General features: G+C 43.6%; 1 protein-coding gene across 1 annotated transcript in view; it reads right to left on the bottom strand.

The window, feature by feature from the left end:
• The window catches only part of AIFM2 (AIF family member 2, ferroptosis suppressor), a 408,648-nt gene that overhangs the window by 279,255 nt on the left and 103,376 nt on the right, over positions 1 to 26,017 (bottom strand). The window contains exons 2-3 of the mRNA XM_086922126.1: positions 3,756 to 3,946; positions 3,201 to 3,316 (exon numbers count right to left, since the gene is read on the bottom strand). Of these exons, the coding sequence (XP_086778252.1) occupies positions 3,201 to 3,316; positions 3,756 to 3,930 (291 nt within the window). The 5' untranslated portion in view covers positions 3,931 to 3,946. The remainder of the gene's footprint in view (positions 1 to 3,200; positions 3,317 to 3,755; positions 3,947 to 26,017) is intronic.

Here is a 26,017-nt window from a genome sequence, read left to right as displayed (position 1 = left end):
GTTCTATGGAACGGTGTGTTACTCCTACATTGGGGTATGTAACTTCCACGAGGGGGTTGGGACATGAGTTAGTTCCCGTTAGCATGTACCTAGGTTAACTCCTACGCGGGGTTGGATGTGGGATATAATCCCTGTTTCAGTTGTGCACAGTACTTTTTTGTACGTACCTCTATGGTTGGCAATATGGGTGACGACCCATTGGTTTTGTTTTCCTTACTCTTGAGATTTAGTGGTAGGTTACTCTTTCTTCAGCACTATTTTTAGTTATGCTTTTGCGCATTGGGGTTGTTTTTTTATCCCTTTGGGTCATGGTGCTTTAAGTTATAGAGTATATGAAATTTAATGCAATGTTCTTATATTTGTTATTATCTTCTCGTGAAGGGGGATGGGAATTTTGCAATTAAATAGTTTTTATCTTACTTCTATTATTCCATCTTTGAGATCTGTAATGTAATTGTAATGTGATGTAATAGTTTTCTTTTGTTTAAAGAAAAAAAAGTAATGTTATATCCTACATAATTATATAACATGTATTCTAGCCCTGCTGCCTCTAGCTGCTCAGCCAGAGTGTGTCTTGGTGTTAGAATGTTGGTGTGCCTGTGATGCGTGGAATGCCTGGGTGACTGAGTGGGTGAATGTGGCAGTTGGAGATGGGCTGAGCAGCTTGAGAGGCTGCTCCTGGTAGGGCTGGTACGACACTAGGCTGGCTGGAGTACAGAGATGTTGTTACCTTAACTGAAGACTGAATAAACTAGTCTTGAATATTCATCCTGGCTCCTGGTGTCTTTTCTACTAAGGACACAACAGAATCAAGGTACAGACCCAGGAAAACATAACTTTAGGGATTGTGAAAGAATAATATTTAAAATAGAAAGAACAATCTTCTGTGCTAAGGTGATGCCTCACCCCAACACGGTTGCATGTAAAAACAGGAATTTATTGGCTGCTTAGTCAATGTATAAGTATTTCACAATAAGCTGATTTTCTGCTTTGCTACACATCACTTCCAGCTTAGCTGGTTGCCTGGAACAAACATTGTTCTTGGGATTGATGCATTCTCATTGTTTTGGCTCATTTTTGTTGACAGTCGGAATATTTATATACTTAGCATTCTAAAGAGGGCATGGAATAGTGTTTGTGTTTATTTATTTATTTTTTGCCACTTTGGCTCTTTCATGTTTTTGGGTTTTGATGCAGAGTTTTGCTGGTTACCTAACAGTGAAAGAGGAATCTAAACTTCAGTGAAAACTGTCCTTCAAGACAATAAACATCACTGCTGCAGGAGGTTTGTCTCATCTCAGTTCAAAATACCTTGATGTAGAACTGAATATGCTGATTTGAATGCAGACATGTAGTGTCGTCCTTAGATATTCCTGGTAAATTGTCAGCATATCACTAATAGGACAAATGATGCAGGATTTCAATTCCATCTTTATCTTGGCTCATTTCCTTTTGCACTGGATGAACATTTTATTGCTTAACAGTCCCCATTTCAAGAGGGCCTTTGTCATGTTTATGCCCAAAATGGGCCTCCGGCATAATACCTCTAGACATCACCATCTATATATATCTCTATATAACCACACATCACCAATCTGAATGTTTGATAACTACATTAGAAAAGTGATCAATGAAAGCACCTTCCTGTCTTTTTATAAGTGACAGAACCCAGCGGTGACAGGCAATTGCCTTTTTTGCAGAGGGTGGTGGGATTTACAGATTATGATCCAATGCCCAGCTCAAAGTCAACACTCAAAGAATATTACAGATCTACCATCTGTAGGATCCGTGTAATCTTAGGAATGCAGGTCCAAGAAACAATATCTAATGTGACCTTTGCTCCTTCCACTGGAGAAAAAAAGAGTACTGAATCTCTTGAACACCATATACTTTGTAAAGAGCCATTTTGTCCTTCAAGGGTTCCGACAAACTCCACGAATTGACGCTGAGGGGAGTTTTTCCTCACTAGCGGCATCACCACTTGTAAGTTGCAAGCACTCACGAGAAAAAAACATGCATCATCACGGGCAGTCGTGGCAGGTTGCGAACACTCACGTTGAGAAATCTGCCATTCGCGTTGAGGAAGCTGCCGCTTGAGTAGAATGTTTACTAAAGTGGCAGAAAGCAGCAGCGCCCTATGGTACGACACGTAGTGCCGTTTGCGTGGTTTTAAAGTGAGGGACAAACTCCTGGTGCTAAAAATCAGTGAGAGCAGTGCGATTTAACAGACGCCGCAGAGTTTTTCGGGCACTTTGTGAAGTTCCATGGAGTAAAACTCTGCGAACTCCGCCCAGGCCTAATCTGAATACACTACAATTATTAATCACCTAAAAAGATGTCCTTTCCAAGTCACTGATGGGTAAAGATATGTAAAACATGAAAGTAAACAGTTGGCCACCTTATTACAAGGAATGAGTAAAGATATTGAGCACAAGTTAAGTGCTAGCCCATCTTGGTTGTTAAACCTAATCTAAAATTTTGATTGGACAAGACACAAGGAGTAGCTGTTAAGTGCACCAAGCTTGATAGTAAACCTTAGGACAACTGGCTGATGTTGACAGAAATTTGAAAAAGGTGCAAATAATGTCGAAATCAATTTAAAAAATCATTCCTTTTACTCTATGCATATTGAATACAATACACTGACAGTTTTGAGAATTAATGGAAGATTGAAGATGCAAAGGACGTGAGGCTATCAGAATGGGAAGAGGTACTTAAGTTAAAAACTAGAATTGTTTGGAATTCTACTGTAAGTATGAGATACTGGAAGCATTCCTTACTGCACTATTCTGTCTTAAGGTTTCATGCGCTTGTGTACAGACGGTGTACAGACTGGGTACAGTGACAGAACGTTTTTTTTTAAAAAAAAGGTTAAGTCCCCAAAGCTATGTATAGTTTGAAAAGAAAATGCAAGCCACAATAACATTTAGTAAATCGCCATCTTTTATTTCAAATAAAGTAAGAGTTCTGATCCCAGGCAATATTGAATGCAGCTGGCACCCGGGCTGTTACACACATTCCAGTTCATGATGATAGAACAGCTAAGGTGGAGGTACAGATCAGCAAATGCCTCAGGTGCTGAGAGCAGGCTGTGAAATGGACGGGCTACCTGTACCTGGAAAACGTTGTAGTGAGCCAAAGCTATGCTCTCAAGATACCTTTTCCTGATAGCTACAATAGCTTTGTCCCACTACACTTACTTCGCCACTCTCCAGAAGAACTTGCTGCCTTTCCAGGTTAATTCCAATCAGCTTTCCTTGTTTGAAATTTTCCTGAAAGGTGTTGGCATAGCGTATGAAAGTTTTCCGGGCAAATCCTGTTTAAAGAAAAAAAACTAGATTAGTGCCATTTGTATGTTACTTCAGAGAAATGATTATCCAAATGACCATTTGCTACCCTGCTTCTCCACGGCATAGTTACACTATTCGCTACCTCAGCAACTGTTGCTTATATTTCTTCGCTTGTCAAAAATAGTGTAGTCCAAGAGAAGAACACAGTGAACTGTCCCCTTTGCTTTGGCTGTCTGAAGGTCCACAATTCACTAAGTGGTAAACTAGAACAGCATCTTTACAACCATAGGGGCTTACTTTTTGGATCTACCATATACACTTTGAAAACTGAATAAGCATATACACAACACAGGGTCGTAACTGCAGCCAACAAAGGGAGCATACACTGTGCTGATTTTGAAGGAAATAACTTGAACAAATGGATAGTAAATGAGTGGGGTGACTACAATAGTGAAATAAAGTTACCGCTCTCTACGGAGGCTCGAAGAGCGGCCACATTATGATGAAATGAGTCCCTCATATCCAGAAGCAGGAAGGGGACGCCCCAAGACTTCAGGTGGTTGGCTGCAGCAATCCCTGCAAAGCCTCCTCCAACAATGACCACCCGCACAGATTCATCGACTGAAAGCGTGGATCCCATTTCTACAAAAAGATGCCTAAGAAATTAAAACCAGATACATTTAGTAAAATATAGAAATATTCACATGTGACAACATTTAGACATTCAGTGGTTTAATTATTTTTTTATCCAAACTTTTTTATTAGTATTGCCATAAGAAGGAACAAGAATACGGTGAAAAAAATAATCATGTGAGAGAAGACATTGCTACGGAATGAGTAGCATAACAGAATCGTTCAACACAATCAAATGGGCAGTTACAATCTGAATCAGCCAATTGCAAAACAATAATAACAGAACAAAAAGCAAACATTACAATAGCAAAAACAATCAATCTCCCACTGTGAGAACCGCCACCCACTGTCCGCGGATGTCCAGGCCAATAGCGACTGGATGATTTTATCTAATTTTACTTGTAGCTTGTTTGTTTGCTTTAAAGATATCAGCTAGTTTTTAGACGGTTTTAATAGTTTTGATATAGTTAGCGCATATATTTTTACCTTGTCCTTGCACCTTGCCCAGTTTCTTTCTGTTATTGCTCTACTCCCACCCGCTCGCCGGTCTGCCGCGTTATTTCCTTTTGAGTGGAGAGAGAGAGCGAGAGCAGACATGCATTCCTCTTCCGGTTTCGCCTGAACAAGTGGGAGTTTACGGTCTAGCTGTATGCCGGATCTCCTATTTAACCAGCATGCCTCTGCTGACGCGCACAGCGAGCACGCCGCTGGCACGCCAAAGACAAGCTCGTCTGCGCCAGTCCGTGCCCAGCCGTCACCTGGAGCCAAGACCCCTGCATCTGTTACATTAGCCACCACTTCAACATCGAGATGTGTCTACTCGGAAGAAGCACTTAAAGAAATTAGACTCCTAGGTAATAGGCAGATTTCACGCAATGCATGCGATACAGCCAAACCCTCTGCCATCTTTGAAGGTCCTCTTTCATGTATACTTGCCATTTTTAGAGCCATACGTAAGATCAAGAGGCGATAATACAGGTTACTTCATTCCAAGTGGATCAGAGGTCAATCTTACCTAAGTCCTCCCTTTCCCCTCACTTCCCGTCCCCTAACCCCATCCATGGCTGCAAGCACTTCTTAAGTAATGTGAGATCCTTGTCTAGGCATGCCTTTGACCTATGGGATTTGCTTACTGAGGAATCCCCTGATTTCTGATTTCTCATCGGGACTTGGCTCAAACAGGCCTCCACTCCCTCTATTGCCCTGGCTCTACCTGAGAACTCCCACATTATAAGGTTGGACAGGGAGGTCAGATGAGGCGGAGGCATCGCTATTATCTATAAAGAGTCCTTAAACTTTTCTATAATTGAGAAGAACTCAGAAGAAAAGCTTGAGATTTGTATCTTTAAAATCGAGCTCACCTCCCAGGACTGTTGGAAAGGTGCCCTGGTGTATCGCCCACAAGGGCCACTTTTAGATTTCACTGCCAAATTCTTGGAAAGAATTGCTATTCATGTTATCTCCTCCAAACAGTGTATGCTTTTAGGCAATTTGAACATTCACTGCGAAAATAGTTAAAATGTAAATACTGCTCAGTTCCTTGCAGATTTAGCCTCTCTAGGACTGGAAAAGACTAACCCAGGCCCCACCCATTTGGCGGGCCACACACTGGATCTCATTTTGACCAACTCTCCACGCGTACATACAGAAGCTTCCCGTACTGTTGTATGGTCTGATCACTCCATGATTAATTTTCAGATCTTTGATATTAATGTAGCTCCTACCTTTAATAAGTCCTCTCACAGTGTTAGGAGACAATCGCACAAAATTACCCAGGATGCCCTTATGCAGGAATTTAAGGGCCCTACTATGGGAGAGTCAGGGGATTTCAACTCTAGATTAGATGAATTGCATGGAACTATAAAAGCAGCTATAGACATTCTAAAAATGCACTAGCACTATATCACAAGAATAAAAAAAAAAAAGCCCGGAAAGCACATATCGCCATCCAATTAGGCCAGGCAGGTAGTTCCACTAAAGAACTTTATAAAGTCCTTAAATCCTTTACCCATCTCACCTCAAGTATTATGTGATAACATCACTGACCATTTTGAAGAAAAAATTAACAAAATAGATGATAAATTCCCTAAGGCCACAAATACTCCGAAGGCACACCCAGTTCCACCTCATCTTTCACCAGAAATACTTCTCTTTTGGAAAATGTTATCCCTATCCAGACACATACTATGATGGAAATGCTAAAAGTGGCTAAATCCGGGTCACCTCTCAATATTTTAACAGCAAAGGTATTTGCACTGCTAGCTACGCAATTAGCCCATCCGTCTACACAATTTTAAATCAATCTCTGAACAAAGGATATATCCCATGGGTATGGAACACAACACCGATACTTCCAATCTGCAAAAAAGCTTGCCTCCCTCTATCCGATCTGTCAAATTATCTACCAATATCTCTTCCCCCACTAATAAGTAAACTCCTAGAATGATATTTTAACAAAATACTTACGAAACATATAGAGTCCCTTCTCAATCCGGTTTTAGACCCAAGCATAGTACCGAATCTGCACTGCTAGAGGTGACAGATTTCCCTGGACAACAATCAGGCTACTATATTGGTGCTATTAGATCCATCAGCAGCCTTTAACACTGTGTCACATCAGATATTCATCCCTAGATTGGAGGAGATAGGAATCGAAGGGCATGCTTTTCAATAGTTTTCCAGCGCACGCAGACCATTAATCTGGGTCGCTTCTGCTCTCGCACAATTGAGCTCACCAAAGGAGTATTGCAGGGCTCCTATCTCAGCCCCACCCTGTTCAATGTGTACATGGCACCTCGTGCTAAAACTGTTAAAGAATGTGGGTTTATCCCCTCTTCATATGCAGATGACACTCAACTTCTTCTATCTTTCGACAACAGTGACATTTCTGCTGCGTCCCGCTTTATGGCAGGCATTGAAGCCTATTTCAGATTGGATGACAGAACATTTCCTCCAACTAAAAGCCGAAAAGACAAGGATTATGCATTTAGGAAGTGCCCAAAAGCTCTGGTTTGCAGAGTGGTAGCCTTCTAATCTAGGCCCAGCTCCGATTCCCAAGCAGATGGTTAAAATGTAGGTATCCAATTGGATCAGTGTCTCACAATGAAAGATCAGATAAGAGCTACCATCGGTACCTGTTTTCATACGAAGAGTCATTTTCAGAGAGTATTTCAGTTCCTTTGACTGGAGATGTGAAAACCTTTGATTCAGGCGCTAGTCAGAAGTTGCCTGTACTATTGTGATGCACTGTTAGCGGCCACAAATGAAGCTTTAATGAATAAACTTCAGGTGGTCCAGAATAATGCAGCCTGTTTGGTACAGAATATGCCACCCAGAACCATCCTCACTGCCGCGTCTGCGACAGTTACACTGCCTCCCAATAGGTCAGAGAATTAAGTTTAAAATCTGCTGCATTGTACATAAAGCGCTAAATGACAAAAGACCTAGATATGTAACAGAAAAACTCCTCCCTTAACAACTGTTCAGATCCTTAAGCTCAGGAGACAAATCTCTCATTACCCCGTGTTAGAATTGGGGGCCTCTAGTTGGCACAGGTAGGATACTTTCGACAAATAGGGACCCTCTCCTCTAGTCAGAGTAAGGGAGGTACACTCCTAAAATAACCCCTGCTCACCCCCTTGGTAGCTTGGCACGAGCAGACACGCTTATCTCAGAGGCAGTGTGTAAAGCATTTGTGAACACATACAGTAATCAAGGGACAACACTACAAATGGACACCACACAGGTTGTATAGTTATAAAAATAGGTATATTTTATATACAGTTACCACAAGACCATAAACGACAAAAATAATCCACAAGACTATTAGAATTCAAGAAATCTTGTTAAAAAGGCTTAAATCAAAGTTCTGTGCGAGTCGGTAGCCCTGTCAGGCTACAGCGTAGCTGAAATAACACAGAGTCAAACAAATTTAGCGGACTGTGTCGGTCGGGGCCCACTCAAATTCCGACAGACTCAGTCGCAGTACCTTTTACTTGATGCGGCCGGCACGGACGTGCGAGCCGGTTCCGGTGTTCCTTGCGGTGCAGAAAAGAAAGCGTGGCAGGTCGCGTTGTCCCTCAATGCGGTGCAGGCAACGGCCCCTTGACAGAATTGGTGTGTCCGAGGCGTTCGTTGCAGGGTGAGATGTTGTTCGTTGCGGTGCTTGCCGCTTGCGATGCGGCGACAGAGCCGGAGTTTGGGAACTGGCGTCGATCAGTCCGGACAGCGGTGCGAGTCGGGCGGTGCGTCGCGAAGCGTGTGAGGCGGTGCCCAACTCTGGTGCGTTCACAGGACTCAGTACGAGTCAGTGTAGCGAGGCATTGCACATCGCTGTGTCCTCCAGTAGCGGTACAGGCAACGGCTCGGTGACTGTGTCAGGACGGAGTCGGTGAGCTCAGAGCTTGCGTTGTTCGTGGCGGACGTTGGTTGTTGCGCTGCCTACAAGACACCGGGCCGGTCGTGAGAATTGGTCACAGCTCCCTGCCTCTGTAGCCACTGAAACAGCGTTTCAAGCAGCAATCCACAAAGGCTAGTGAAGTCTACTGGTCCTGAGACTTCGGTCAGGGGGCAAGGTCTCTTCCAAGCCCTTGGAGATCTTTCACAAGTTGGAAATAAAGTACACAAAGTTCTTTCTCCTTCCTTTGGCAGTCAGGCAACCACTGCAGGCCAATACCCCAATTCAGCTTGGGAATAGTCTCTCCTCCGTTTCTTCAGGTTCCTCTCCTCAGCAAAGGTTTCTTCTTGTAGTCCAAAATTGATCTAATTTCTTGGGATCAGGATCTCAATATTTATACCCCAAAATCCTTTGCTCTCTGAGCGGAGAGGGGCCTGTGCCCAGTCCAAGCCAGTTCTGAAACACTCTGTTTACCAGACTTCTTCTTTCCTTTCACAGTGCAGGGCAGGAACATCAGACGCCCCACAGGAGATAGAGCCAGCATTGTGGAAAGCAAGTACAGCCCTGGAGCACTTTGTTGACAATATTCATTCTCTTCTTTCAGTGTGCAGGGCAGAGACATCAGCCACATCCCAGGAGGTGGAGCCAGCATTGTGGAAGGCAGGCACAGCTCTATTCAAGGTTCAGGTGCAACTCCTCCCGCTCATCTAGATGCAGATCTCTCTATTCACCACTGGGCTGACTCATCCTGTCTCTTGGAAGACCCATCCCGGTCATTCACAAATCCCAGGCAAAGGAATACACAACCTTGCAGAGGCAGGCTTGAAAGGTTAGGCAAGCAAATACCTACTTTCTAAAAGTGGTATTTGCAAACACAGAATGTTAAAACCCGTTTTACTAAAATATGTATTTTATCATTCTGAGTCTAGGCATACTAAACTCGAATTTCTACCATGTTCTCTGAGTCAGTTAGGATTATAAAATGTAACAACTCTAACAGCCCATTCTGGCCTACGGAGAACAGGTAGCCTTGCAATAGTGAAAAACGAAAATGGATGTAATTCACTATCAGGACATGCCACACACATCAGGGCTAGTCCACCTTATACTTACAACGTGCCCTGCCCTTGGGCCTACCATAGGGGTGTCTGATATGAAGAAAAGGGAAAGTTCAGGGACTGGCAAGTGGGTGCACTAGCCCAGTCAGCATGACAGTACCAGACTGCACGCAGGCTCTGCAATGGCAGACCTTAGACACATTTTACAAGGTCGCTTCTGTGGGTGGCACAACCAGTGCTGCAAGCCCACCAGCAGCATTTGGTTTACAAGCCCTGGGCACACGCAGTGCACTGTACTAGGGTCTGACAAGTAAACCAAATCAGCCAATCATGGAGTTACTAATTCATACATCAATTTACAATAGGGAAAGCATATGCACTTTAGCACTGATCCGCAGTGGTAAAGTGCCCAGAGTCATAAATAGCCAACAACAGGTCAGAAAAAGTTCAGGGATGACCCTGCAAAAAGAGCCATGTCCAACACCCCGTGTTTCAGGAAGTCTCGCACCGGGGGCAAGAGCTTTTCCTATTTGGCTCCCCTATAGTGGAATCCTAACCTCCTTATCTCTGCAAGTGCACTGATCCCCTTACTTTTAGAAAACTTCTGAAAACTGAACTTTTCCGCAACTAATATACTGGACCAATGCTTCATAGTGTGGAGATACCCCTGAGGGGGTGATTCAGGTGCTTTACAAATCGTTTGTTCATTCATTCATTCATTCATTCATTCATTCACTGTAGCACCAAAGAAAAAAGAGAGAAAAAGGAAAAACCCCAAGCAGACGGGGGTGAGGGGGAAGAAAAGGAAGAAAAGAGATGTTCCCTCCTGCCCATTGTCACCATCCACCCTCTACCCTCCACCCAGGCAACTCTTAGGACATGAATGCCCTGATCTCGGCCTCCAGAGGTCCGTCCAATTGGGGACAAGTGTTTATCTGTTTCCCACGATAGGCAGCCCAGCATTCCCAGATTTTGAAGTATTTTTTAATACAGTTCCTGGCTAAGTATATAGGACGTTCCAAGCCTATGCATCAGTCCAGGCCTTCTCTCCAAACCTCCAATGAAGGAGCTGAAGTTTCCTTCCAAGCTCTGACAATATCACGCTCAGCCACCATCAGGCCTAGACACAAAAGTACAAAAGTACAGGTCTATAGCGATTGACATCAATATTGTCCAAGATGTGAATTAAAGTGCATCTCAGAGATCGTGGCAGGGGAGACCAAACACCTCCTCAAAATAGTCATAAGCCCCATCCCGAAATTGGGTGAGGATGGGGCAGCCTCAGACCTTATGTAGATAGTTGCCTGGAGGGGACAAACAGAGCAAACAATTAGCTGAAGTGATGAGGCCCGATGTCCGCAGCCACACCCTTGTATAATAGACCCTATGAAAATACCTCAGTTGTATGAGGTGGAATTAAAAAGCAATCACCACTTTAAGTGAGGAGCCCAACGCCTCTCTCCAGTCGTCGTTCAGGGGCTGAGATCATGCACCCAGGCTTCCCTAAGGGCAGGAAAAGTTTCTCCAGCGTTGAACTCCAGTGAACGGTAAATTACCGAAATGTTATGTTGTGGGATATTTGCTGGCAATATTTTAGCCTCAAAGGGGCTGTACTCTTAAATGGGCACCATTGTGACAAACAGGGCAAAAGCGTGTGACAGAGCTGCAAATACTTTTAAAATTGTGACTGATGGAGTTGGAATTCATCTTTAAGGGCGAAAAAGGATTGGATTACAGCCAGTCAAGGACATCCCCAGTCTAGAGATGTATATGAGGTCTCAGCTGTGGAACCCCTGCAATTCAGCCCCCAGACGACGGACTGTAGTGGTTTAATCATTTTGATTGTTTTTTTTCAAATAATCATCAACGGAAATCTCGTCCTCTGCTCAACTACATAAATAGCACCTCAAAGATTAACCCATTCAGTGAAAAAAAATTATGTTTGCCTACAAGCCGTTAAGAAATTCAGTGTCAGAAGGGACCCATTAGGAATAATTAGAACAAAGAGCCGTTACTCACAAACAAAGAGGGGATCACCTGGGACAGAGGACCGGCAATCAGAAACCGGGGTAACTCTTGGTCCGGGTCTTTGTTTCAGGAAGTCGAGGGAGGACCTGACGTCAACAACCAATTAGAGCAGGCGCTTCAGGAGGAAAAGGCTGGGCTAGACGCACAACGGGGTGACGTCATTGGAGCCGGAAGAGAACACCAAGAAGACCCACGAGGAATCGGACAGATCGAAAAGCCGGAGAGACGAGACAACGCAACGGAGGAGAGACGAGGCACTGCAATGGAGGAGCCCACTGAAGACATCAGTGACGTGGAGGAGTGGTCCGAAGTGTGGTGGATCCCGGCTCCCCCCCAGGAGTTTTGTAAGATCTACAGGAGCAAAGACCCATCAACCGCGTTGGGATTGGGGTAAGTAATATATAGTAAAAATATGATATCCCAACTGGCATTATTTCAAGGCAAATACAATAGATATGTTGAAAACATTATCAAGGAGGGAAGAAGGAGACTCATACGTAGTTATGAATGTGCACATGGCATCATTTTTATCCAAAACACAAACAAAAAGATACAGTTGTAGCAGCACTGTAAATAAATAAAGATAACCCAAATTGTACTTGGTGCTTCTAAGGGTGCAAGTGGTGTGCACGGTGGCGACACAAGTGACAATGTGCAGAGCACGGATGGTGCAAGGTGACTAGTGCAAGAATATATACAGTGATTCAAGGCAACAATATGGTTCCAGTGTGTATTGCGGTCTAATTTGTTCTAGATGAACCACATTGTATGATCGCGCCTTTGTTTGAGCTGCGTGGTCGACGGCGTTTCGATCCTCTTAACTCGGGATCTTCATCAGGACTGGGTTGGTTCAAAAACAGTGCTGGTCGATAGATATGGAGGGAATCGTTCCGTAGTATCCAGTAGGGGGAGCAATGTGGTGCGATTCAAGGAGTTCCAGTCCGGTGGCCAGAACACTTACCGTCATCCTTGTCTTTCTCTTTGAGCATCCTGGAGGTCGGTAGACACCAGAGAAACCAACAAAAGAAGAAGAAGACCCTGAGTACACCAGCCCAAGGACTCTAAGCCCTAAGAAGACACCACAGCCATCCTTAATTTCTTTATTAAACAGCACAATTGACAGAACATTAAAGCCTCCCATCCCTCCCACATTCAGCAAAGGATTATCTTCCACAGTGAATAATATTAGAGGTGAAGAACAAGGCAAACTTTGAATCACTTACTTAGAGGTATGTAGCAAAGACGTAAAAAATGATTTTGATCATGACAGTGCCCCCTATTCCACATCCCCCTGCATAGTGACTAATCAGTGCAAATCATTCTGGTATTGTAGAAAACATCATGGTTTAACATTTTTTTAAATAAAAGTGTATCAATCAGGTAAGATAGAATTTCAATGACTGTAATCCTCAAATGGGGAAAAATAATTAAGTATTTTTGTCAGAGTTTGTGAGTAGGCTTTTAGCACTTTCACAGTAATTTGGTAATGAAACACTTTTAGGCACATTGTACTATTAATGTTTTAGAAGTGCTTTACCATGCTTTATCAGTTCTATTGTACTGTATACATACTTAGAAAAAACAAAGGGAGTTTGATTTACTTCAAAATTTATTCAACTATTGGATGGAGTGGGAAAGCAGGACAAATAAAAAGTGAATGAGAAAGAAAGAGAAAAAAAAAGATGTTATCACTTACATCATGTAAATTAAATTCTGATGATTTACTGAACGTGCAAAATGGGACATCCCTTACTAAAGTTGCTCATCATACTCAAGGCAACAAAAAGTATACCACACACACTCTCTAAATAAATGTTTTAAAATGACCAACAATAATTAGAATCCTGAAAACACAGGCATCATTCGAATCTAAACAATTCTTACTTATGTCCTAAACAAGGTTACTTATTATTTCCGCATTTTAGAGCGGTGTGCTTTCCTGACTAATCAAATCAATTACCAGCAAATTAAAAACCTTTTGTTAAAACAGTACAGGAGCGTTTTTCTACAGTGACTGCATTGCCGTGAGGGGAACGGCTTACCAGAATCACCTTACCCTGGGGCTGCCATCACTCCGCTAGCACTCCGCCGTGAGGGGAACGGCTCGACGAACAGCCGCAACAGCAACATCACCGCCGAGAGGGCAGGGAACTACAATTCCCAGGTGCCCCGGCGGCTGTGATGCCAGCAGAGCGCCCGGAGGTGCGTTAAAAGAGTGGAACACCTCTCGCCCCGCGAGTCGCGCCCGGGAGAAGCCCGGGACAAGGGCGTGGCCGTTCGGAGGCCGAAAGAGGCTGGGCTGGATCACCCCCCTTTGGTCCACCCACAAGGACATTCCTGGATCAACAATTACTCCCAAGTAAGATAGATTACCTGACATTGTTATTGACTTTGTGAGTTTGTATTTGGGATTTGGACACTGCGATTATTACTTAGGGATTTGCATTATTTGTTAAAATGCCTGCTCCACCCAACAAAAGGCTGAAAGATACTAAGACTTCTTTACCCACTTTAACAGCGATAGACCGCATGCTCCAAAAGACCATAGTGGTGGTGGCAAACGCCATTGAGCATACTGAGCGACGACTCTCACTACCCGTCGGATCTCTACCCCTTTTGTCAACAGTTTACACTTCGATAATTACGAACAATACGATGGATAATACTACTATGGATTCTCTTTGTGCTCCATCTTTTGTATCCCTCCCAGTTGCACATCATGTTATCAGTAACTAGAACTGAGACACTATTACTGATAATGTTACTCAGGAAGTACAGCTTTTGACTTCCACTAGTGCATCAGCTGCCACTTTTCCTGTGCACTCCAAACGCTCTTCTATGGGAATGATCAAACATGTCAGTAGTCCACAAGAAGCAGATAAAGGGAGTGATATTAGCATTCCGCATCAGCTGAGGGATCAAGATAAGTCATCTGACCGTAACACTAATGCCTCAAATGCAGATTCTTTATTAGAAATCTCATCTGCTGAGGAGAGCTCCTCTTTTGACTCCATAGTAGATAAATCTACAAATACGAATCTGGCTTCTATAAATCGGCCAAAAAAGAGGAAACGTGGGGGGGGGGCACTCGAAAAGGTCGAATCACAAAATCACTAGGAGTAGCCCATAACCCATTAAGGACCGAGGGGGCAGCTCGTTCCCCACAAGATAGTAACAAGAGTGATCCACAGCCGACTGTTCGTGAAGTTGCAAAAGATTTACTGGGAAACATAGAGCACCTAGTTAGGTCCCTAATACTCCGGCTAATCCATAGGGTAAAAATTATATCAGAAAAGATGGGGGAGATTGAAACATCAATACAGAGGAATGCTGATCAGACCAGGGAACTTTTTACAAGTACTTATAAAAGTCATAAAGGTGTGTTAGCGCCATCAGTGCCCCCAAAGGGTGTCAAAAAATTTAGTAAGGAAGCAGAGATACCATCAGCAAAGGGATCCAAGGCCGTTAATAATACAACTAAGGTACAAACAAGTGTTGTAAGTGAAAAAGGGGGAGGACTGGCACCGGTACAAAAAACAAACAGTATTCAAAGCAATACAATTACCCCAAAAGTAAATAAGAGTAATTTAAATTATAATCCACCCAGAGTATCCAAGAGGAATGTAGATCTTCCACCTCAGGCAGCACCTTTTGTAGTAATCATGACAGGGGTACCTGAATTAGAAGATGGTAAACGAGAAAACTTCCATACATTGAAGAATATGGGGATACATTGGTTAGCAAATAATAGACCATTGCCACCTAACTTAAATGGAGAAATATTGAATATGAGAAGGGTTGGGTGGTTGGGTCGCAGACCCAAGGATCAAAAAGGGGACGTGATCATCATAAATTTTAGAGATCATAGAGTCTCCAAATACATTAGGGAATGGTATGATGGGAGAGATGGGGTGGGAATCACAGCTCGAGACCTGACCTACTTTTACCCACAATCATTGCTGAAAAGACCAATATATCCCCCACCATACCGAGGCCGCGACTTTCCCACCTATGGTTTTAATGTCCCCACATTTAATCGCTACTCCATGTTCGAAGGGATGGAAGGAATTGACTGACTGTGTGGTAGGGCCTTGAGTGATACCCCAGATTAAATAGCCGGCTATAAAATCAAATGTCCGGGAAAAGATGACAGGGAGGATAATGATGAGGTAACTCCCTTACCTAGGGAGGATAGCCCTGGGATTGTGCCGACAATTAAAAAACACCAGTCTGAGGATAAAGGAGAAAAAGTCCTAGAAGTAAACATAAATAAGGTAAACCACAATTCAGGCATTATTAAGCTAATTTCCTGGAACATAGCAGGGCTATTGAAAAACATGTCTAAACCGGAATGGAACAAATTCATAGATGAATTCGACATCTGTATGTTCCAGGAAACATGGAGTATATCCCCCAGCATAAATGTGGGTACACAACTCATTTTATACCGTCTATTAGTACTGGGTGGGGTCAGCCTTCTGGGGGAATACATATTTGGTCTAAAATATCGCTTAATTTGGCAATTACTCCCCACTCCTGGAGTTCAAACGATATCCTGCATATTTCTGTTACGGGTCATAAGACCTTTGAGCTGTTTAATGTGTACGCACGTGGGACTCCAGGAGGCCAAACGTCACCCACTATAGCACTCCTTGAGGGGGCATTGGCAGGCATCCGCCCACTGTCTAGTATTGTCATTGGAGGAGATTTTAATTGTACTTATCAACCTTTGGACAAAGATGACTTCATGTGTATGAATGAGGATGACTGTACAAGGTCTATCCCGTTGTTAACCCTTGCACCAATAAAAAAGTGGACCCCGAGAGTGATACAACTGAATGCCCTAACAGTAGAATATAATCTACGTGCATTGAATGGGAGAACACTTATTACTGGGCGGCAGCTCTACAAAATATGATTGGTATGCTGGGAGGGGAAGAATCAGAAGAGTGGAGCAAATTTGGAACATTAGCAATTTACGGATTAACCCTGGGAAGGGAAGTGAAGGATGTTTTGTTGAAATTTACAGAGGCTAGCTATTACAAGAGGACAAGGTTTAAGACGCTCATAGCAGCACATGAAATTTGGAAAAGTTTCTCTAAAAAAATAGGTTTGGGGAAATATAATGTGTACACCAGACTCTCACATAACCCAAATCTTCCACAAGATATTTTTTCTGGGTTGATATTTGCAGAGTGGGAAAACAGGGGAATTAGAACTATAGGGGATGTAAAGGGGGACCAGGGGATTCTTCAATTCTCAGATTTACAAGCTAGATTTAACCTAGAAACTAGGCAATTCTTTAAATACTTACAAGTTAGGAGTTTCCTCTTGAATAAAAAAAGGAGGCGCTCTGGGATTCAGGCGGAATCCAATTATGAAAGTAATTCAAAGTGGGGAAGATTGCACAATTAAAAGGCTCTACGCTGAACTGATAAAATCCAAACAGGATGACCTTCAAAAATGGAGCGAAAAATGGAAGGATAACCTTAATATTAGCTGTGAAAGTTTTGGTATTTCTCTAGAAAACGGTTACTCTTTGTTATGTTCAGCACCATTGCAGGCGCAACATTATAAAACGATATATCACTTATACTATACACCTGCTAAAATAGCACAATGGGGAGGTACAGTGGGTATTAAGTGCTATAGGTGCGGAAGCTTGGATGCCGATTTACAACATGTATTTGCAACGTGTCCTCACTTAGGTTTACTAATAAGAGATATTGAACGTTTCATAAATAATATTTTAGGAACTGAAATTGTGTTAACCCCTGGAACTATATTACTAGGAGTTAATTTGGAGGACGCACAACCATTTTGCGGGAGGGAATTTCTATTTGTTGCAATGTCTGTTATGAGATTATGCATAGCCTCTGCATGGATTGATTCTATACCTCCTACCTTCCATAAATGGCTGGCTAAGTTATTAACAACATACAATGTAGAGAAAGAGATCTATGCAAGGAAGGGAAAAAGGGGGAGGAAGCTGGGCAAGATAATATGGGACCCTATCACTCGGTGGAAAGATGATCTAATAGCCTAAAGTTGAGTTTTGTCTAAAATTTGGTTAAATGAGGATCACATATGAGCTATAAACTGTTATGTTGGTAATAATGTGAGCAATTTTTTTTTTACTTTATGGAAACATAAGAGAAGGGTAATTTAGTTTGATTAGCTTTAGGCTATACAATGTGGAATAATATTCTGGATCATATTACCTTACTCTTTTGCCTTAACTCGAGGTTGCTTTCTTTATTATGCCTGTTGTTGCTTTATTTGTTGTTTTTTATCAATCTCATGTATTTTTTTTTTCTCAATTAATATTGCCGTGCCCTGTACATAACTGTAAAATATCTCAATAAAAATATTTAAAAAAAAAAAAAAAAAAGAATGGGAGAACACTATCTGACCCAAAAGGGGCAATGACCTACAACAAACTCAGTTGTCCCTCCCGTATTGATTATATCTTGCTCAATACCAACTCTTGGAGCAGATTAGTGGATATGGAAGTTGTACAGTCACAAGACAGTGACCATAACCCATTATGTATGGGAATAAAATGGGGGAGGGAGAGGGATTCAGAAGAAGCTCCAATACTGATCACAAAATAATTTATCCCGTCTGATGGTAACCGCAAACTTAAGTGGAACAGACTATTAGGCCAAGAAGACAGTCTGCTCTCTATTAGAAGAATGGTTGAATCACAAACGAGGGAACTGGTTCTTGTGAATACGGCTGCCAATAAGGATAGTATCAACTTTAGCCTCGAAGACTCCTATAACACTCTGGTAAGGAACATTGGTTCCCTCTTTTCTGTAAAGGGTGGTGGAGGTTCTACAAAGAATTGCACTCAACAAGCTAGCACCCCCTGGTACACGGCGCAATGTAGGGAGAAAAGAAGGGAAATAGGAACTGCGATTAAGGGGAAGAACAATGTAGCGGTGCGGCTGGCCAGAAAAGATTACAAAAGCTGTATACAAAAGGCCAAGAGGGACTGGGAGGAGGAATACTGGCAGGAACTAAGGGTGGCAGCAATCTCCAAAAACACAATACTATTTTGGAAAATGATAAACAAGTTAGATAGAAAAGGTGTTGACCCCCTTGCTAACCACATAACGGAACAACAATGGTATACACACTTTTTTAACTTGTATTATTGTGAGAAAGAAGTGACTCCATTACGTTCGGACAAAGCATATCCTAGCAATAACAGGACAACACCCATTGAGCCTTTTACAGCACAGGAGGTAGCTGCAGCTATAAGGAAAATAACTCCTGTGAAAGCGGCTGGTCAGGATGGGATACCAGGTGATCTGTTTTTACATGATCCCAAGCTGTGGTCCAATTTTATTGCCCCCCTGATAAACCTAATGCTTGCTGGTCACCCAGTCCCCGATTCCTGGAATGGAGCAGAAGTGGTCACAATCCACAAGAAAGGTGATAAGGAGGACCCTGCCAACTACAGGCCGATTAGTCTAATTGATGCTAAGCAAAAAGTAGTTGGAAGGGTGATTGTGAACAGAATAGACAGATGGGTTGAGGAGGGGCATATACTCTTCCACTTCCAGGCAGGCTTCCGCAAAAATGTGGGGACTATGGACCAGGTCTTCAGGTTTTGGGCAATCTATTGGAAAACAGTCAGTGTTAGGAGGGGAAAACTCTACCTGGCCTTCGTAGATTTAAAAAGCGCCTTTGACCTGGTACCTCGTGACAAACTCTGGAGGGTTTTATTGGACATGGGCTTTCCACGCTATCTTCTGGAACTGATAGTTAAGCTCCATGAGGATAGCTATGCCAGGATTAGATGGGGGAGCCAGGGGCAGTTAACGGGGAGGGTGTCCGTGAATAGGGGGGTACGCCAGGGCTGTGTGATGGCCCGACACTGTTCTCTCTCTTTGTTAACGGGGTTGTGGAGCAGTTGAGGGAGGACAGTGGCGATGCCCCGGTCTTGGCAGGAGAGAAAACACCAACCCTCCTGTTCGCGGACGATACCCTTTTGTTGGCCAAAACCCCTGTGGGCCTGCAAAAACATTTGGACAAATTTAGTCTATTTTGTGATGAGTGTGGACTTACCATTAAGACGACCAAAACAAAGTTGATGGTATTACCCCCACCTCCCTAAAAAGGGAAGGAATCCTCAGATCACCCTTAATGGAATTCCACTTGAGGTGGTGGAAGAATTGGACTATCTGGGAATAAGGATAAATAGTAAAATGAGGTGGGATTCCCATATAGCCAAGATGCAGCTAAACCTCAGGAGAGTTTTGGTTGCTATATTAAGGAGCCAGCGATTATCAGTCAGCAGACCAATTGGCCCTGCACTTGCTGTGTATGAAGGAAGGGCGCTGCCCTCAGCGACATACGGGGCAGAATTATGGTGTGGAGAAAATGTTGAGGTATTGGTCAAGGCAGAGAATAAACTTATTAGGGATTTGGCTGCCTTACCGGTATCAACCCCACTGAAACCATTGTTCCTGGACATGGGCAAACGCACCATCTCAGATGTAGTTCACTTGCGTCCATTGCTGTCCTGGGTTCATTTAATGAGGACCCCAGAGCTAGCACATTATGCCCTAGTGCTGGACGAACTGATTACACTGAACACCGGTGGTAAAATACACTGAGTAAACAAACTTAAAGGCTGATTAGGATGGAGGATTTTCCGCATCCTCCCGGCCGGCGGAAGCCACCGCCGGCCTGGAGGATGCAGAAAATCCTCTGCGGACCCACCAAGACCCACCGCCACATTAGGATGGCTGGTGGGTCCTGGTTTCCGTCCGCAGCTTTTCCTCTGCGGTTGGTTTACAACCGCGGCGGAAAAGCACTAATATGGTGACGGTGTCTTTCAGACACCGTCAGCCAGATTAGGATGTGCTTGGAAAGATGCTTTTCCGCTGCGGCTTTTTCGCCGTGGAAAAGCATGTGTAACTTCACTGCGGGGCCCGTTGCGGGCCCCCTAGGTGAAGTGGGGGGGGTGCACATGGGGGGTGCCTATGGTACCCCCCTGCATTTGCATGCAGTAAGCGGCAGGCACCGCGCGGTGCCTGCCACTTTCTACATTCAAATGCAATGCGTGCATTTTTAACATTGCTGCGGGTGCAGCTTGAAGCTCCACCCGCTGCAATGTTAAAAATAGAGGATGTGACCGCCACCCTGGCGGTCACATCCTAATCTGCACAGAGGGAACGCCGCAGCCCATGCGGACGTTCCCTCCTACTCAGGGGTCGCGGACGGACTCAAGTCCGTCCGCGATCCTAATGACCCCCTTAAAGAGATGGTTCTGAAGTTGGGTTTGACTGAAACCTGGACCACCCAGGCACCCCCCCCCCCCTGGAGTTCTGGACTTTTTGGTTCCGTCCAGAGGTGTCAGGGAACAACACCCAAAGACCCCGGAGTTCCACCTGCCTTGGTGCGCAAATGAACAGAAACACGGGCTTCTCGATGGTGGCGTCAAAGACCAAAGGTTTATTACTGCAGGGACACAGAAGTCACAGAAACTACGCATGGGCAGTAACTAGGAGCCTGTTCAAATTGTACAAAGAGGGTTGCTCCTTATATACTGATTTTTGGCCTTCAGGCGAATTCTTCACATGTTGGTACATTCCCAAAACCTTCGTGTCACAAACAATAAATATTTGGCGTACACAGGAACTGTTGATAAAATCTGATACAAAACATCTACGGAGAGGGGTTCCCACTAGTTCATCACAATCCCTTGTCAATATTGCATTCAAGAGCCGGACCGCCTCATCGTAAATTTCGTTACCTCCCCCTAATAAAGGCCCAGAAGGAAAGGAGCAGAGCCAGGTGCAGAAGATAGGAAAGCGGGATAAGAGATGTTTGTGGGTTGTAAATGGGCAAGGCTACCGGCTTCGGCCGCCTAATCATGATCGGGACAATGGACACGAGTACCAGTTCAGGTGGGCTGGCCTCGGGCAGAGGAGGCAGCCTTTGTCGAGTCATGTGGCTACAGCGTGATCTGGTTTAAGGTGCACGTGTCATGAGAGAGGTGAATCTCCGGCTAAGGCTACGTGTCCTTAATCGAAATGAAGTGATCAGAGGTTATTGCGTATGTGAGGGCAAGAAACACAAAATGGCGGCCATGATCTAAGATGGATGCCGTGGGTAGATCAGAAATGTGTTCATAACAGGAGTGCTCTTGTTCGTATCGTAGCGAAAACACCAGGATATGCTAAATGGATCATTTGCGGTTCGCTGATACCAATATTATGTATTTCCGACAATATTGAAAACACGGGTTCAAATCGTCACGGAACCTCACCCCCCAAAGCAAGTAATAAAGAAAATTTATTGGGAGCGGGTGGAAGCCAAGTTGGGGCATTTTAACTACGCGATTCATAGAACATAAACCAATTAGAAAGCTGGAACCCTTTTTAGACCTGATAACAACACCTAGAGATAGAGTGATCTTTTTAAAGATGAGATATAGAACTCTACCACTTAATCAATTCACTAAAGGATGGAAAGCCTCAAGGTCATTAAACGGTGCATGCCCTTGCTGTCCCTGCAAAACAGAATCCCTTGCACATTTTCTGTTCGGCTGTAAAACCTATAAGAGGGCAAGACAGAGATGGCTTAGACCTGTTTGCAGGGAGCTTGGGACTAGAGACTTTCGGGTTGCCCTCCGTATTATTACAACCAATACGTTCCCACTATTCATTGTTTGTGGTGTGGCTAAGTACTTAGCAAGCGCATGGCTCATACGCACAAAGATATGTAATGTCATCAATACTTAGGCCGTATGGGCACGATCATCAATTAATAATTTCCTTTTTAAACATTGTGATACCTAATATTGTCATGTAACTTTGGTTTGTATTGTGTTTTAAATGTACATAGAAATTTCTAAACAGTTTTAAATGAAATGCACTTTTTATTCCCAATGTTTTATATGATCAATGTACTTTTATGAGATGACAATATCGAATAAAGTATCAATCAAAACAGTACTCTACTCTCACAATAAAAAATTTGGCAGATGTCCAAAATGCGAATCAGTTTAGCATAGTCAATAAATACATTCAATGAATAAAGGAATTAGGAGTGGCACAGAATGCGCAAATATAACAAAACTGGAATCAGTATAATTTACACATGTGCATGCTCCCCTTATACGATACAGCACATCGCTGCAAGTCTTCAGGACATGTCGCCTCACCTCTCCTCAGTAAGTTTCTAGCTTTAAATCCTAGTCCCAGCCTTATCCCAGAACATGTTACTTTACTTTTGCAAGAAGTTGCCCCAATTTCCTGTCTGGTAAAATACCTAGAGAGTAGTATTTATTCCAGCCCAGGGAAACCTCCTTTCCATTGAAACCTGTGACCCAACTTGCTAGGGGAAGGCACTGCTTCAGTCTGGGAGGTTAATTCCTCCAGAACTTCCAGGCAGCTCCTTTCCTTCTGTGTCTGGCCCTTCAAGACCCATGTCCTCTCCTGCAAAGGACACCCACATGATACCCGAGGGACTTCCCTTATCTCCTCTTTACTCCCCCTTGATGACATTAGAGTCTACTCCCTCCTGTTCAAAGATCTGAAACAGATAAATCACCTTCCACTTCTGGCTCTCTAGTTCCTTTATCTATTCATCTAATCTGATATCTTTGCTTACATAAGGTAGTCATTCATCATAGAAGACCTGAGTAGCTTGATAGGTTAAAATTCTGATACCATTGTGTGGTATCTTGGTATTGCTAATGTGAGGGCTTGTCATCGAGTTAACATGGAGAATGTATAACATACGGAATTCCAAGAATGGGATATGCAATAGAATGGAAAAGTACTTTGGAATGGGTCTGAAGTCAGTTAATAGCTCGTGGTTTGGTGGCTCGAAAGTTTCCTGTACACTGCTATACTTAATTAAACGTCTTCACTTCACACTTGGAGGCTGACTATGATGTTGAGTGGAGTTTCCTCTGCCGGACACCGCAGCTCATTACGATGCAGTCGGAAAAGGCTCCGACCATTCAGACCGCTTCGTAATATGCCAGTCGGATTTCTTTCCGACCACTTCATTGTGATGGAGGCAGTCAAAGGAATCCAAACAGTCATTCAACAGGCTTTCGAAGTGTTCGGAGAGCCCACCCATCAGTCGGAATTGGGCCAGTAATCCTAAAGGTGGCTCTTTCCACCCTTGGGATTATGGTGACTGGTTTCGGTAGGCTTTCCGTTCCGCCTTTATGACAAAGAAAGGCTGTCGGAACTCGACTTCAGGGCCCCCTTGGGTGCACAGTCTCCAGTTGGAGCCGGAGGGGGAACCTATGTTGCCCCCCTGGCGATCCGTGCACCAGTGGCAGGCACCTTGAGGTGCCTGCCACGGGCTGCAGTGATGAACTGCACCTCCTATTTTACAATGGGAGCATGCATTCTGGACGGTTTACAGCCGGAATACATGCTCCCATTGTAAAGTATAGAAATGCGACTGAACAATTTCAATCACATCCTAATTAGTCGGTCGGTACTAATCTGTGTGGGTGTATAACCTCTTCACACTGGTGACGAGATGGTGAAGCTTCATTAGTTGCTATTTGATAACCCTGAGTTCTGAAGAAGTTTACTAGCAGCTATTCATTACTTCACGGGGAGAGACCTATCAGGGAGTGTTTATGCAGTCTCAATTAAGAAAACGTCTCAACACCCTCATAAACTCCAAACGGGAGTTTGCTTTAGGTACCATGTTTGGCTGTGCTACGCACCATTGTTTGGAGGATGATCGCGACCTTTTGTTACATTTTAATGTACTTTAATGTACACACAGTTTTCTTACATTTAAAAGGTGGTGGGTTATTCACTTGAACTTGAAGCTATCATTTGTCACCGCTGGCTGCACTCTCCTAGTGACCGTGTTGGTTGCTCACTCTGCCGTGCTCACCAAGTGATGGTATACGTTGATTGCGCTGCTTCCGTCTGGCGTGACGCAGCATCACTATCTGCGTGTTGCTGCTGACGCACGCAATGTCTCTTTGGCTGTGCTGCAACGCTACTGGGGCGCTCGTTGCGCCCAGTATCATTGTCGGTCACTCTGTTAGCGGGAATAAAAGTCCAGCCAGCTATGCCCGGCTGAAGGAAGTCTTTCAGTTGGTGAACCGCTTTTCCTAGGATCATCAAAACTGTGATTTCAGTTGTCCACAGATAGCTGCATTATTTCCTGGATAGCAAGAATATATAATAAAGTGGGTTTTGTTTTCTTCCTTGTTTGTTATTCTTGATTATTTACAGGGGGTCATTGGGTGTGTGGATCGTTCACTGGCATTGTCTTTCTCAATTACTTTGAACGGTATAAAACTTTAAATTCTGAAATGATTGAAGGAGGGTTTATTTTCTTTGCGGTTTGTTGCTTTCTGTAATTTTATAGCAGATTCTCGGGTGTGTAACCACTAACCGCACACTGGTGTAGTGATCCTCAGCTCCGTTGATCAGTTCTCAGACTTTGTGTGATCATTTGAACCATGGACATGTTTATTATACTTGCAGTTGCTCTGTGGATATCTGTTCGAAACATAGTGACCCTGCACATATATCTTAAGGGTGCAAAGGTATTAATCTGCGATGATCATTTTGATAACGGACATATTTATTATATGTTCTAGTGTTCATGGATTTGTGTTCGTATATTTAGAGTCTGGGTGCATATATATTGTGAGGATGCAAAATATTACTCTACCACAATTTTTCTTGTCCTCTTCATGGGAACCAAACATCTGGTGGTCCAAGAGGAAGCAAGTGTGTTAGTACTATAACTATGTCTGCGGGGTTTCCTTGAGTGCGGAGAGGAAAACCTCTCTGCTTCTTCACTGTGTTGGGCCTGAAGGTCAGGAGGTTTTCAAAGACCTCCCTGGTCTGGAGGAGAGTGAATCAGAAGATTTAAAAGAGTTTGAGGTGTTCTTAAAAATAGACAAACACTGTCTTCCAAAAGTGAGTACCATATTCGAAAGATACCACTTCGGAAACAGATTCCAGAAACTGCAGGAGTCTGTTGAGACAAACATCACTGACCTGCGCAACTTGGGTGCCACTTGCAAGTTCGAAGATACCTTAGTGGAACAACACCAATTTATGTAGGGCTGTAATATTGAGAAGAATAAAGATGAGTTGTGGCAGAAGGATGAGTCAAAGTTGGATGAAGTGTCGCTTGTAGCAAAATGGATTGAACATTCTCTTGCCTGTGTGGCAGTGATAAACAAGCATTTACAATGCAATGGTCTCGGCACTGTTAAAGGTAGAGCTATTGGCATTGCTCATGATTTTTATTTTATTTTTAAATTATAAATAAATGGCAGTCATTTACATTGCCAATAGCTTAATCGTTAAATAAATGGCATTGTCTTTTACAATGCCAATAGCTTAATCGTTTGCAAATGCATGACCTATTGCATTTACACCCACACAGAGCCACACACACAAAGCCACCCACACACACACACAGGGCCACCTACACATAGAGCAACCTACTAAAAAAGCTATCCACACAGAGCCACACACAGAGCTACACACACACACACACACACAGAGCTACACACACACACACACACAGAGCCACACACAGAGCCACCCACACACACAGAGGCATCCACACAGAGTCTCACCTATAGC

The sequence above is a fragment of the Lissotriton vulgaris genome, chromosome 5, assembly GCF_964263255.1.
Source record: "Lissotriton vulgaris chromosome 5, aLisVul1.2, whole genome shotgun sequence".
Lineage (NCBI taxonomy): Eukaryota > Metazoa > Chordata > Amphibia > Caudata > Salamandridae > Lissotriton > Lissotriton vulgaris.
Note: the sequence above shows the minus strand (reverse complement) of the source record. Positions and strands in the feature narration are given on the sequence as shown.